The 14,303-nt window shown below is 33.6% G+C and overlaps 1 protein-coding gene across 2 annotated transcripts in view; it reads right to left on the bottom strand.

Annotated features, from left to right (window-relative positions):
- LOC148947891 (uncharacterized) overlaps positions 1–9,325 on the bottom strand; it is an 83,753-nt gene extending 74,428 nt beyond the window's left edge. For both annotated transcript variants that reach the window (XR_016142310.1, XM_089095521.1), the window contains exons 1-2: positions 9,290–9,325; positions 819–953 (exon numbers count right to left, since the gene is read on the bottom strand). Coding sequence is in view for 1 of the 2 variants with exons in the window: in XM_089095521.1 (XP_088951647.1) it covers positions 819–864 (46 nt within the window). In the remaining variant the exon portion in view is untranslated. The remainder of the gene's footprint in view (positions 1–818; positions 954–9,289) is intronic.
- Between the last annotated feature and the right edge of the window lie 4,978 nt (positions 9,326–14,303).

The raw sequence follows: 14,303 nt of genomic DNA, 5'->3' as shown, positions 1-14,303 counted from the left end.
TGACACTGTAATATAGAAAGTTTAAAGTGTGGACACTTCCCCTTTGACACACTTTGTCCTCTCATCTCTTTTAATCAATATTTGAGAACAAAATTAAGCATACTTTACCATGCTGGAGCCAAAATTGAACAGATTTCCAATTTCCACACTTAGTACGCACAAAATGGGCATATAACCTGGGCAATACCACCGTCCCCCATTACAGATATAGTTCTTGTGTTTGAGACTTTTAGGAAGAGGGAGCTTTGTAATTATTTGCGGTTATTACGTGTTTTATTTATTTCTATTTTAACTTTAGAACTCAATTTAACTTGTGCCTCAATGTGCCCAAAATGGGCACATAACTTCTCTAATGCCACCTCCCCCCTTACAGATATAGTCATGATGTTTGAGACATTTAGGAAGTGGGAGCATTGCAATTAACTGTAGTTATTTGTGGTATATTTATTTCTATTTTAACTTTATGAATCAATTTAACTTAATTTTGTTATAATTTGATCTTATTTTTTTAATTTCAGCTAGTTTTGGATTTCATTTAGGCTACCGTTCATAGTATTTACTGTGTGAAGCAACTTTGAATTATCATCATGCTTTATTTGGGCATGTTTAGGATTTAATATTGATCATTTTTTCAAACTTCTTTTTTATTACAATCCAAGGAATTCCTTGACATTTAAATTTTATGAATTAAAGATTGACTTATGTACATTGACAAATTTCAGTATTTGTTGGAATTGACAATAAATTCCATCCACACAAAATAAAAGTGACTCGATATCTTATGAATAGAATTAATTAAACAAAACTGGCAAACTTACCAAGCTTAATAGCAACAAAATCAAGAGGGTTGATCTTTTCTGTCATTTCATTGATTCAAAGAAGTCTTCACGTCTTTTTTCTTGTCAAAATAATGTAATTGGTGACTTACAATCTTCAGATATTCAACCAAAAACCTATTACCATAGAATAAAAAGAAACTAGTAAATGTTTTAAAAAGCACTGATTAGGTAGGTACATTCTGATCAATTGAGTTATGATTGTTATTATTTTGTTTGTAGGTTGCTCATTGTGTGTACAAAATTGTAAGTTATGACGAATATACAATCATTAGGGACCAACTTATTCCATTGCTCAGATGAATTGTGTCTATTTACAATATTGTTTCTTAACAGAGGTCCTATTTCTGATTCAGCAGGGAATGATTGCTGAAAATATACCCCTAGATACAAGGAAAATAAAGTTTGTTGGTCATGAATTAGTGATTCACTCCTGACTCCCACGAGGCTATGAGATGGGTTTCTTTGAGCGAGAAGTTTTGAAGAGGGTGCTTGTGACTATGGGAAAGACCAAAATGGGCTTTCTTTCTGCAGTGGGAATTGGATTAGGTGTGCTCCTTTTTTCTTCCAAAACAGCATTACTGGGTTCTGAATATGAATAACAGGTATGGAGGAATACACTGACAGAAATGCAAATTTAATATTTGAAAAGAGCAAAAAACAAGAAACCTACAGGTACTAATTTTATTCTGTCAACATCTTTCTTTTCAAAGGCCAATAAAATCCAGTACTGCCAAAAATATAATTTGTAGCAATCTCGGAAACAGTTAGGTATCAAACTGAAACTCAAATTCTATTCAGATACTTACTTCTGGGGAATTACAGAACTAGAATTTTATCTACATATAAATAATATCTCCTGAACTCCCCCTCTATAAATAAAAATACTCTGATAAGTTTACCAATATTTAAAACAACTAATTAAAGAAAACGTCAAAAAGACAATTTTTTTTCTGAAAATTAAAGTCATATTAAAAATTAAGACAAGTAGAAATAAAGTCCTAAAACAATTCAAGCTTAAAACAACCAGAAAGTACTGTCAAAGAATAACTAAAACCCAAAATAAACAGAAATTAAAATAAATAATATCATGCAACATACAGGTAACAGGATATAGAAGAATAATTTAATCTAAATAATTTCTTAGAGCACACTGCTTTTCCATTTACGAAAAATAAAGCAAGAAAAACGGGTTTTAATTTTAATAAAGCAGTGAATAAATAACACAGTTTATGTAATTAGGCAGCAAGTTTAACGCAGATGATTTCTGGCTCTTCATTCTTGGTGCGAACAAAAAGCTCCTCCCCCTTATTCCTGCACTTATGGGTTAGTGTGTATGCGTCAATCAATGAGAAATGGTTACAAAGTGCATTATTCGTAATTGCGAGAGCAGAAAAAAATTTGGTGAGCCGGCCAAGTGGTTTGCAAGTGTCCCATCTCACAGGTATGACTTAATTTATATACAAATTATGACTTAATCTATTATTTATATACAGTGGACTCAACTGATTGGCCTATGTAGGATTTTATAAAAAAAAGGGAGAGGGAAGTTGATGAAATTTGTGAAAATAAGGAAATTTTTTTCTTCTAATAACTGGTGGAATAGGTGTGATGGTTTCAGGGGTGGATCTAGTTTTTTTTAGGGGGGGCGCAAAATAGGTTGAGCCAATAAACTTACGTTAGGAGCAAGTTTAATTAATGCAAACGTGTTTTAATTAGATACATTACACTAGTTTCGACTACTTTAGGGGGGCACCCCTCGCCCCCCCCCCCTCTGGATCCGCCACTGAGTGGTTTATCATTTTTTTTCACGTCATGATATTTATTTTCTACGATATTTATTTTCTTGATAAGACTAGTTTCGTTTTCAATCAATGTTTTCGTATGAAATGGGCAGACCTTTCCTGAACTTTAAACAATAAACACCTCTGTTTAAAAATCTTTGCACTTTGTGAATTTAGATAGCGATAAGGGTTCCTGATTGAGACCAATTTTAGGACTTGGGTTCAAATTATTGGTTGCTGTGGTACAAGTTGCCACAGTACTACAGACAATAAAAATCAAACCAGTAGGCTATCAATAAACATATGTGAAAAGTGGAAGTGACTATATTTAATTTAGCAGCAAGTCTACATTCATGCCCACCACGTGATTTCCCTTTGAGAAAAAATTGATAAAACTTTTGAAACTGAAATATCAATGCGAAGCACCAAATATCATAATCAAATGTCATCGCTTTATGGCATTGTTCAAATAAAACTTATTTTTAACTTGATTATCGTTGTAAATGCATTCTTTGTCTTTCTTTCCATTCTTAAACCAATGTTATATTTACCTTTTGCATTATTACAGCCCACTATATATACATTTATATGCAGTGTTACAGCCATGCCAATTATTCTCCTTTCCTTTTTTATTCTTTAATAATAATTTCTGGTCGTTTTGAGTTTGAGTTATTGTAGGCTTCTATTTCTACTGATCTTAAGTTTAACATGGCCTTTACTTTTCTTTAAAAAAAAACTTTCTTTTTCGTAAAGTTTTCGTAGTATATATATATATATCTATATGTAGATATATATATATATATATATATATATATATATATATATATATATACATATATATATATATATATATATATATATATATATATATATATATATATATATATATATATATATATATATATATATATATATATATATATCGTTGCGTACAAACAGCTCCTCTCATTTGATCTGCCATCAGCAGTCCAATTACCCTGGAACACATATTTTGGCAGAAACTTTCTCAAAATGCCTTTGAAACCAACTTGAGACTTCGAAAACTATTTTTAATTCCTAAAAACATCTAATAATAACATTGCACTACTAATTACCGATTTTCATGTATGTATTGGAATAAATTAATCTAAAATTAGTTTCTTCAAAATTAGTGTTCCAACGTTGAAGCCAAGTTTCGACTTGTCTACCCGTGAAAAGATCTAATGTCGCTTATGTTTATACTGGTTTATACATTCTCTGGAGCAATCACACCTTGGTCCGGGTTTTTATAATGGGTGAGATAGGGAAAGATCATACTGCTATTATAAAATACTGTGATAAATAACAACAAAATAAAAACTTAATTAAAAAACACTCCAAATATTTCGGCCCTACGTCCGGGAGCCTTTCTCAACAGAAAAAAAAGAGAAAAACAAAAAAAAAATTTTTTCAAATAACTTATATTGAAAAACAACAAATTAAAGACACAAAGAGAGAGAACAAACAAAAGAAAAGAAATATAAATCAGTAAGTAGGAATCAAACTTATGTATTAAATAACACTTTCATGGCCTGGTGTATTTAACACAATAAACAAAAGCAAATGTCTATATTGATACCATTCTTCTCCTCACAATCAATGCATAAATGAAAATATATTAAATAACACTTCCATGCACTTTTAAGATTTAGTACTAATTTTATACCTTTTTCAAGGATTTCCTTTTGTCCTTTGGTTACCTTCTTTTTGCTGAAATTAATGACACCAGGGCCTGGGAAATGATTAGGTTTTTACATTGATAGTTTTTGTTATTCTTGTTTCCTTTTGAATTGCAAAAATGTTTGGTTTAATCTTTCCCTAGATAATCTTAAAACAAGTTCAAAAGAATTTTGAGAAGATTTATATAATTAGTTGGAAATCAATTGTGACTGTGAGGAGACAAATGGTATCATTATAGACATTTACTTTTGTTTATTGCATTGAATACGCCAGGGCCTGGAAGTGTTATTTAATATGTGAGTTTGATTCCTACTTATTTATTTATATTTCTTTTCTTTTCCTTTATTTTGTCTCTCTCTTTGTGTGTTTAGTTTGTTGTATTTTGATGTAAGTTATTTTTAAAAAAGAACATTTTTTTGTTTTGCTCTTTTTTTCTGTTGAGAAAGGCTCCCGAACATGGGGCCAAAGTATTCGGAGTGTTTTTTTTAAATAATTGTTTATTTTGTTGTTATTTATTCACTGCTTTATTAAAATTAAAACCTATTTTTCTTGCTTAATTTTTAATAATTTAATCTTAAAACAAAAAAAAACTTTAACAAACAGAAATTACTATATACAAGAGTTTGGCTAATGTCCCTCTCCTAGCTGTAAACTCCTACAGTCTATTGAATTACATTTAACTCCTAAATCACCTACAAATGACCATTCTATCTCACTAGACAGTTATTTTAGAAACACATTTTCGAAATTTCGGTTACAATAATAAAAGTGATAATTTATTTTTAAACCACTATAAACAGCAAGAAAAAAGCAGAGTAAAGAATTGCAAAAGAAAAGAGACCAGAATAAAACAATAAACAGTCTAGGGGAAAAAATGGGATAAGACCATGAAATGGCTGAAACTTAGAAATACCAGACAGCTCTTCATGTAACAGGGCCAGTTTTGCTGTTATATCTGGAGCATTAAAATTCTGCAAAAATTTTCTATTCTTAAAAATCTCAAATATAAAAAATACACTGAACAGAGCTTGGATATATTTTTTGAGGAAAATTTGAAACAAATCATACAAATATAGGACAGAATGGTTGCAGTTATTTGAGTACAGTTTTGCTAGAGCTTTACAGCTATGTTTACTTCTGTTAGCAACAATTTTTGAATACAATCTGGAGCATAAATTTAGCACCAGAAACTGTACACAAACAAAACAACTATAAATTACTTGCAATGAAGATTCCTAACTTGATTTAATGGATTCAACAAAAGGTATAATAACAATTTGATGACTAAGTGGTAATCAAGAAGAAGAGACAATATCAAAAGAGAGAAACTCTCACTTATCAATGTTCAGAGAAAGTCTAATTGTGGAAAAAGAAGGGGCAACAAAATGAACAGAGTGAGAAAGCCTCTTCCATGTACAACTAATTAGCTGGCACTCATCTGATTTATTTAGCAGTTTTGCTCTGGCTTCCCAATTTGGATTTAGCAAGTACTCAAGACTTGAGGGTGTTTTGTATCAATCCAATAGGCCAATATCTGACCTAAGTTGCTTGGTATCTGTCTTGATAAATCAATCTTTCACTCTCCACTTGAACAAATTGTAAGTGAGCCAACTTCAGACTGTCCAAGGAAATAAACTCAGGGACTTTTTTCAAGATCAGAGTTCTTATTAAGGGCCATTGTCAGAAAACCTCTGTCATGTCAACTAATTAATAGAATGTCATCGGAATAAGCTAGGTATGAGATGCTAGAATTTAATAAAAAGCAAGTAGTTGGAAGGCTATTCAATACATTAGAAACATACTGTTTAAAAATAGAGGGTGATAAAACTTCATCTTGTCTCAAGCCTTATCTAATGCAAATTAGACAATTTAAATAAAGACCATCACTGGTATATAGCCAGTGAAAAGAATTCCCGTTCCAATACTTTAATAGATAAATGATAGAAAAATGTATACCATTCAAAAAAAAAGAAAATAAAGAGCTTGAGCATGCACAACAGAGTCAAAAGCTTCTGACAAACCAAGAACACATATATACAGGCCACCACATCAGTTTGAAGCTTGGACTAGAAAAGAAGACAGAACCCTGTGTGCATGCTGACAACCAAAGCCCTTCTGAAACCCAAACTGGTGCTATAAAAGGCAGCAAAAGATATTCAAGCACTTTCCTTACTACAAGAAACAGATATAGGGCAATATGAAGAGCAAGAAAATGGTTACATCCTGCTTTAAAATACAACTGACCATGCCACACATAAAGCTATCTGGGGCTACTAAGTAAGAAAGTGAAATTTTAAAAAGCAACTACAAATGAAACAACAATGGAATAAAATTGTCATGTAATTAATTCTTACTAAACACATCTAAATCAAGGGACTAATTGAAGAATGGCATTTCACACTGCATCAGTAGAAATAGCTATAACATGATGCTGAGAAAAACTCTGTGGGATAACATTTGATAATAAGCTTTCCAAAATGATAATGAGCATTTTTATTCAGAAGCATAAAAACAGAAGTAAAGTGAGGAGCCCACAAAGACACACTAATGAAACCAACTGCATTACTGCTTGACAACTTATCTAAACTGAAGAATTTATAACATTTTGCCAATCATGTTCACTGCAAGGACAATCCAAACCCTTATAGACACTTTCTTGAGGTATAGATAATTGCTCTGACATAATTTGAGCATAATGTGAATGAAGCTCAGATTTAGCATTCAAAGCAGTAACTTCCAATAAATGATACAGCAAACAAATAAGACCCAATGACATTGCAAGAGGTAAAATATATAAGGGAATATTTGCTTGATCCTAATTAACTTTCTGAAACCATTTACTGCTTTGTTTTCCTGGGTGCACAAAATTTTTACATGCAATCAATACACAAAAAGAATTTGCAAGTGAACAATATCATTCTCCTCAATTTGCACATAAACAGAAGAAATATCAAGATGTGACAAGCAAATTACAAAACCTGAATTGGAAACATGACCAGAATTGTGAATATACACTTGTATATTCACAATTGTAAGAAACAATACCAGAATATAAGATGTATTAATACCTTCAAGCCTTTTAAGAGTTCAAATGTAATTTTACCAAAAAGCAATTATTAAATTATGAAAGAGCATAAAAACAGACATCAAGTGACATATTCAATTTCATCTTAGATAACAAATGTTGAAAACTGGAAAATTCATCAACAACCTATCTAATTTATGTTCCAAGATAAAATCCTAGAAAGTTAATTTTGGCAATCTCAAAGGGGTAGGTTAGGGAAACAAAACTTTCAGGGATGGACCTAAAGACTAAATTATGTCCCAGAAAGGTATTTTAAAGTACCCACCTCTACTCTTTCTCTCTCTAGAGGGCAATGACCCTTGACCCCTTCAAAGTCTGTGTTATAAAAGTTGAACCTCACAAAACAGATCTTCTGCTTAAATGAAGTTCAAAAAATGTACTTTCAGCTCCACAACTTTGCTGAATCCTAATTTATGAGGTTTCAAAGATCTACAAATACATTTCCTCAATTTAGGAAAAAAAAAACTTTAGTATAGCATTAAAATTTTACTCAAATAACAGGAATTGCATTTTCAAAAGCAAAGCCAGAGGTAAAGAAACTGAAAATTAAGGTACATTGTTTTTTTTTTTTTACAAAGAGTAGCTTGTCTTATATGTTCTAATGCAGGGTGATGGGATAGTTGTAGGACCTGGTAAGTCAGTCTTGTTAGGTGAAATTTTTGGTACTTGTGCATTATACCCACTCTTTTATATATATGTCAAATGAGACATCCCATTTTATGGGATGATTCAACACACTGCTGTAGATGTACAGCATGGTTTTAATTGCATATACAATATTTAAAGTGTTGGTTTTTGGGGTTTGGGGGGGGGGAGGGGTAAATATTTACCAAATCATATTATTGACTTACAAATACAGTGAATATACCACTCAATGCCTTTTTTATGCTCTTTACAAATATAATAATCATTTTTGTCAGAAATATATTTTACCCCCCACCCCTATATATACCAATTCAGGGTGTATATTTGCTCATTAGGGGGTGGGGGGAAAGTTTAAACTTGCCTCTCATTTACATCAGAAATAAAATATACCCCTACCCCCATAATGGGCAAATATATACCCTGAATTGGTATATAGAGGGGTGGGGGCTAAGATCCATTTCCAGGTGGGGGTAAAATTCATTTCTGACAATAATGATTATTATATTCATAAAGAGCATAAAAAAAGGCATCAAGTAGTATATTCACTTTATTTGTAACTCAATAATATGATTTGGTAAATAATTACCAAAAAAGGTACCTAGGTTAGTTTACATAGCCTATTTAATATAGGTGCTATGCTTTACCCCCAACCCCCTAATGTGCAAATATATAGCCCAAATATATTTCAAAACTATTCTATATTCATCCTATTTCATTTTATTTCATTGGCATTAACCAAAGTAGCAGTATATAAAAGAGTGGGTATAAGGCACAAGTGCCAAATTTTCTTCTTTTTTGTTGAATTCTTAGAAAAAACTAGCAAAAATATCCTTTATCATTAATTATTACAAATGCAACAGCATATCGTAGACCAAGTTTCATCTCATGAAGGTGTCTCAGCTAGGCTAGCCTAGTGAAGTGACAGGAAGATTTGACTGTAAAAGTCAGGATTTGTTGGGACAAAATCAGGGAAGCTTGTAGGGGCTTTAATGCCATTATAATCCATTTGAAATATGTTTGGCTATAAATAGAGAAAGACAGAACAGCCCAGCTTTGTGCAAGCCTAAGTCTGTGCACCTGGACAGGAATATACAAAACCCTACTGCAGTAGGTAAGGTCCAAACACTAGGCTACTGAGATGAGGTCTATACAATGCTTTGTCTTAAAGAGACGAATATTTTAGACAATGTTCAGTAAAATCCTCTGTCAAAAATTCTTGGAATGTTTTTTAGATAGGCTACCTTGAGAAATTTCATAGATGTTTTTTTTTTAAGATGATATCATTGCAGTGTTTCCACTACGAATTTTGAAAACCTGTGAAAAAATGCCAAAAAACCTGTGAAATTCGTCAAAAAACCTGTGACCACTTTTAGAGCGTGTTCAGGCATTCTTACATTTTTACTACAGCTTACATTTGATACTCTGAAGTAGCAGCACTAGAATGCTACTAGCAAAGATACTTAAACCTGGGAAAATCTGCCTCTGGCCCGAAAACACGTCATGGAAAATTGAAAGGCATGCTACCTAGCGTTCTGTTCCCTGCATGAGTTCTGCAAGTATTTTCAGCTTTGACATTAACGCTACATATAAATTACATGTAGTGCTTTTCAATTTCAATAGATGACAGTAAGATATCGTCATGAGAACGTCAACAGAGCGAAATTTTATCTAAGTACCGCTACCTATTTTAGTCGGAAAGTAAAGGACCAATCATCGATACTCATTTTCTCTTCGATAATTGCATTAGTTATGCGAAAAAGATGCAAGTCGTTGATCTTCGGTAGCTATTAAGGACCTATCTGGGTGTGACAAGGTCCGAACGGCTGCAATAAAGAAATGTCTATTTTGACCCACGATGACCTTCATAGTCTTAAACTTGAAAATAAAATTGTTTAATGGGCATGGAAAAACGTATGATCACCTCTGCACGGTTTTCCGCATAGTGTAATTGCATCATAAGTTCACACACATAGGATTTTCCTTAAAGACCATTTGCAAACCTGACAGAAATCCCAATTCTCAGACTAAAAATCTATTCGCAATACCATGCAGGAACTATCAATTTTTGGTTCGCGCATTTTCTATCCAATTTTGTAAGTTTCGCCCCATAGCGCAACTTATGATGTAAGGAGATAGAATGGCAAATTACGTTGCTTAGATAGAAGTTCGCAAGATAATGGATGGTAAAATAAAAAGATGTAGTTTATTGCAAAACAACTTTGTTAAGTTCAGTCTTCAGTAACAGATTCCTCGGCCAGATTTCGGGATCTAGAACTAAAGACGTCGATCACATTAACCATTCAGCCAACTGGTTGGTCAAGTGGTTAAAATTGTTTCACAACTTCTCTATCTTGCCGTTTTCTGAACATTTAGAAGTAGCCCTCAGCTACTTAAGGCAATTTTAGGGCTGAATTATCGGGCGAAAAAGTCTTCAATGTATTTTTGTTTAATTTAAGTTAAAATCATGCAGTGTTCCTAAATTTTGAGCATTTCTAAACCTGACGGACCAGAAATCTGCTTTAAAGAATTGTATTTAACTAAAACAAAGAAAAACTTCTTGTAGAAGTAAAATAAATTGGTAGATCATAAAAAAAGAAAAGGGGCATTCGCACGGTAATTTTGCCGAGGTCTAAAGCAATCACTAGACATCAAACTTGGTCACCCACATACAGCTCTATACAACTTAGGTTATGATATTACAGTCTTCAAACGGGCAACAGGGGAATGAATTTCAATTTCTCACAAATCATATTTTTAAAGCACTCCACCTGTTTTTTTAGAAACCACGCTAAATTTTTATAATCCGAGTAGAATTTCTGGCAACTTCTAATCTAAAGCAATAAGTACTGAAAATTAGCCAGCCACGTTCGTCTTGCACACAAGGTTTAAACTAGACCGCTTGCATATGATTCTCAAGTAAATGCTGCGACGTTTTCGAATGAAGAAAAAAAATAATTATCACCGCTACGGTTCTTCAGGTCTTGGCAAACAAGATTGGCATAAAAACACAAAAATTTGATTGGTTGATATAATGATATTGGTTGATAAGTAACAACTGATCTGAGTCATGGTATTATAAATTCCACCTGTAGCTTAAACCCTGCAAAAGAGACAGATACTATCAACAGTTACCTAAACGCTAGGTTCAGATGTACAAAACTTTCCTTGAAGGTTGAAAGGAAATCTTTAGAGGCCGAAGGGAAATCTGTTCGAATGTAAAGAGATATTTTTCTCTAATTCCTATTGCGAATCCTAAAGCAAGAATTTTGAAAAACTAAACCTGTCCTTAGGCAATGCTGATTCTGTACAATAAACAATTAAATCTACTTACGCTGCATTTTTTAGGTGTGTTCTAGTTACCTGGCTTCTCTCAGTTATTTCCCTAATAATAATAATAATGTACTTATAACCCATGTCATACACAAAGTTATGAGTAAGACAAGGAAAAAAAAGAGAAAAAATGGAGTAAAATACACTGCAATTAAATTAACCGAACAGACGGACTGATTAATGATGAGTCGAAATACGGCAAAATGAATAGTCAGACATCCTTCCTTGCCGCACAGCAAATTTTGCTGTTACATGGAGAACTTCAAACTTACAAATTATTTTACCACGGCTAGGCCAAGGGGGGGGGGGAGATAAAGCAGAACTTACAATATCTGAAATAAAAATACTGAACATGTTTAACGTCTCTCTTCTTTAAAACGGGAAGACCAGAAAGGTAAAGGACAGAATGATAATAAAAAAGTAGAATATAGCCTACCCAGTTCTCCTCTGTTATGCTTCCCTCGATTGGCAGCAAGCTTAGAAAAAACCAATTGGAATTTCCTTTCTAACATCATGAACAGTGTACTGGCGGAGGCTAGAAATTGATTTAGTAAAAGTGATACCCAACCATCGAAAACAGGAACAGAGGGTATGGAAAAACCAAGACGAACTAAGGGAACATTACAGGAAGTTGAACCATTAAAAACTAGAAACTCACAATTCTCAACATTAAGAAAAAGACTAATTTTAGAAAATAGACGGAAAACTTTCTGAAATCTTAGCAACTTAATATTGTCTTAATAATCTCTTTGCAATCTGATTCTTCTTGAAGAAATATCCAGTTTTTTCTCTCGTAATATTGAAAATTCTATCAACCTTATAATATTGAGTTGAAGAAAAAAAACTCGAAATCCTCTCGCGCTTTAAAGAAAAGCTAAGTGGAATCCTGTAACTCCTTAAAGTTCATCTTCAAACCTCACTTCTGATCAAATATATCTTTATTTAATCCGTTCTTGAAGCTCATTCCAACGTTTTGGCCTAGTATCTACCGCAAGATAAGTCATTGGTTTATTTTTATTAGTCAGTAACAATTACTTCTCATATCTTCACGATTTAATGAGAAAAGACAATTGTTCTCTTCGAAAGGAGAAAAAGGATAGATTATCGTTGGTACGAGGAAAAATTACGAGCTGAACCTTTCCATTGGAGCTGGAATGCATAGAAGCTACGAAATACTCATCCCGTCAAGGCCAGTAGTCTATTCAGTTTCGAAGTGTGAGCTGTCTGGTTCAGCATAACAAGGATCTTCTTTATTAAAACCTGCTTTCCTCCATTTGATAGCCTTGTCCAGTAAATAACTTGGAATACTCCGGGGAGTGGCTTTACCAACTAACTGCTTGGTCATCATCAATGCACTAACTGCCCCGGTGTTCAGCTTTTTACGCAGTATCGTTTTCATATGTGACAGGAAATAGAACTGTCGCTTTGAAGTAGTTCTTTTGTGGGGAAGACAACAGAGGTGCAACATAAAGACCGACAGATCAGCTAACTTTTTTTCGCCAATACCGTTCTTTAGATGCAAAATACTCTTCGAGAAACCAGATGGTTTGTCAACCAGATATTGACCAAGATCAGCTCGGCTCTACCTGAGCTCTTGCAGCTGAAGGTCAATGTTTTTCTCTTGCGTTCTACAATCGTTGCATCGCTTCCCAGAAGCGTAGAAAAGCACACGAGAATGCAAATAATGAACACCTCTTCAAATCCGAGTGCAACGCAGGGATCCAAAATCTTAAGATCGGACAAAATTGGATCTTCCCAGCTTATTATTTGCCTCCTCTTCTTGCGGATGCTGAGACAGTTGACGTTAAAGGCTCTAAGCGAGTCCTCGGCCATCCTTAATCCGCGTTCTTCTAGGTAACATTTGGTATTGATGCCTAATTTACTGTCATCCAGTTGAAGATAGTTCGCTGGAACCAGATCTATGGAGAAAGGTGATTTCGCTACCAGTATCAGGCGATTTCTTATGAACATTTGGAGTAATATTGCGTACGTCGTAATGAAGCTGCTCACCAGCCTACGGATTCTTGTGTCACTGCTCTGAATGTCAGTGTTTAGGGAGTTGGTAATCCCAAGAACGTGGGCAAAAAATAGAGAGGCCTTCGTGACAGGACTGTTTAAAGCGTTGTATATTTTGAGTACCTTTTCCTTGCTCGCTTCATCTGCAGGGTCCTCGTTTAATGCGTGACCGCCGTAATAACATAACAAGTCATTCAAAATTTCTAACAGCAGTCTGATGGACGCTTTAAAGCTGAGTCATCTAGTCGAAACCCAAAATAGAAACTGCTTCACTTCAATTCTAGCGAACTTCTGGTGGTATGAAATTCTCCAGTCATCTTTGGACTATGGGTAATGTAGTATATTGTATAATGCACAAGAGACCCTAACCTGTCTGGCAAGGTTTTAGATGCTGCTGAAACAGCAACTTAAAAGACTTATAAAAGAAGCTTAAAAGACACTTTTTACAATCTGATAACAAACGGATAATTTCTGCAAATTGGTTTATACAGGGAAAAAATTCAATAATATAGAAGCCTTTTCACTCCGACCTATCGTTTTTTTCAATTCAATTCAAAATAGTTGTTTCAAAATGGCCATGGCTGTCATTTGTGATTAGTGTGAATAAGCTTTAGAGTTATGATACATATATGTCGTCTCAAAATCACTAAAAATAATAAGAAAATGTGAGCTCTGCAAAATTCAACTTTTACCAGAATATTCGGTCATATTAAAAGCCTTTAGCACAAAAGCCTGTGACTTTCTACCATTCAGCGGCAAAAACCTATGAACCTGTGACCTTCAAATAAACCTGTGAAGTTTCACAGGAAACCTGTGACTGTGGCAACACAGTATCGTTGCGGCGTTTTCAGTCTCAGTGGGTTCGAATACGGGTTGTTCTAGTCTAGTTTCAAGTTTCTAGTTTTTCGT

The sequence above is a fragment of the Artemia sp. Qi Xiang Cuo genome, chromosome 10 (assembly GCF_049724085.1).
Source record: "Artemia sp. Qi Xiang Cuo chromosome 10, ASM4972408v1, whole genome shotgun sequence".
In the NCBI taxonomy this organism is placed as follows: Eukaryota; Metazoa; Arthropoda; class Branchiopoda; order Anostraca; family Artemiidae; genus Artemia; species Artemia sp. Qi Xiang Cuo.
The sequence above is the reverse complement of the archived record's forward strand: the minus strand, read 5'-3'. Positions and strand labels throughout refer to the sequence as shown.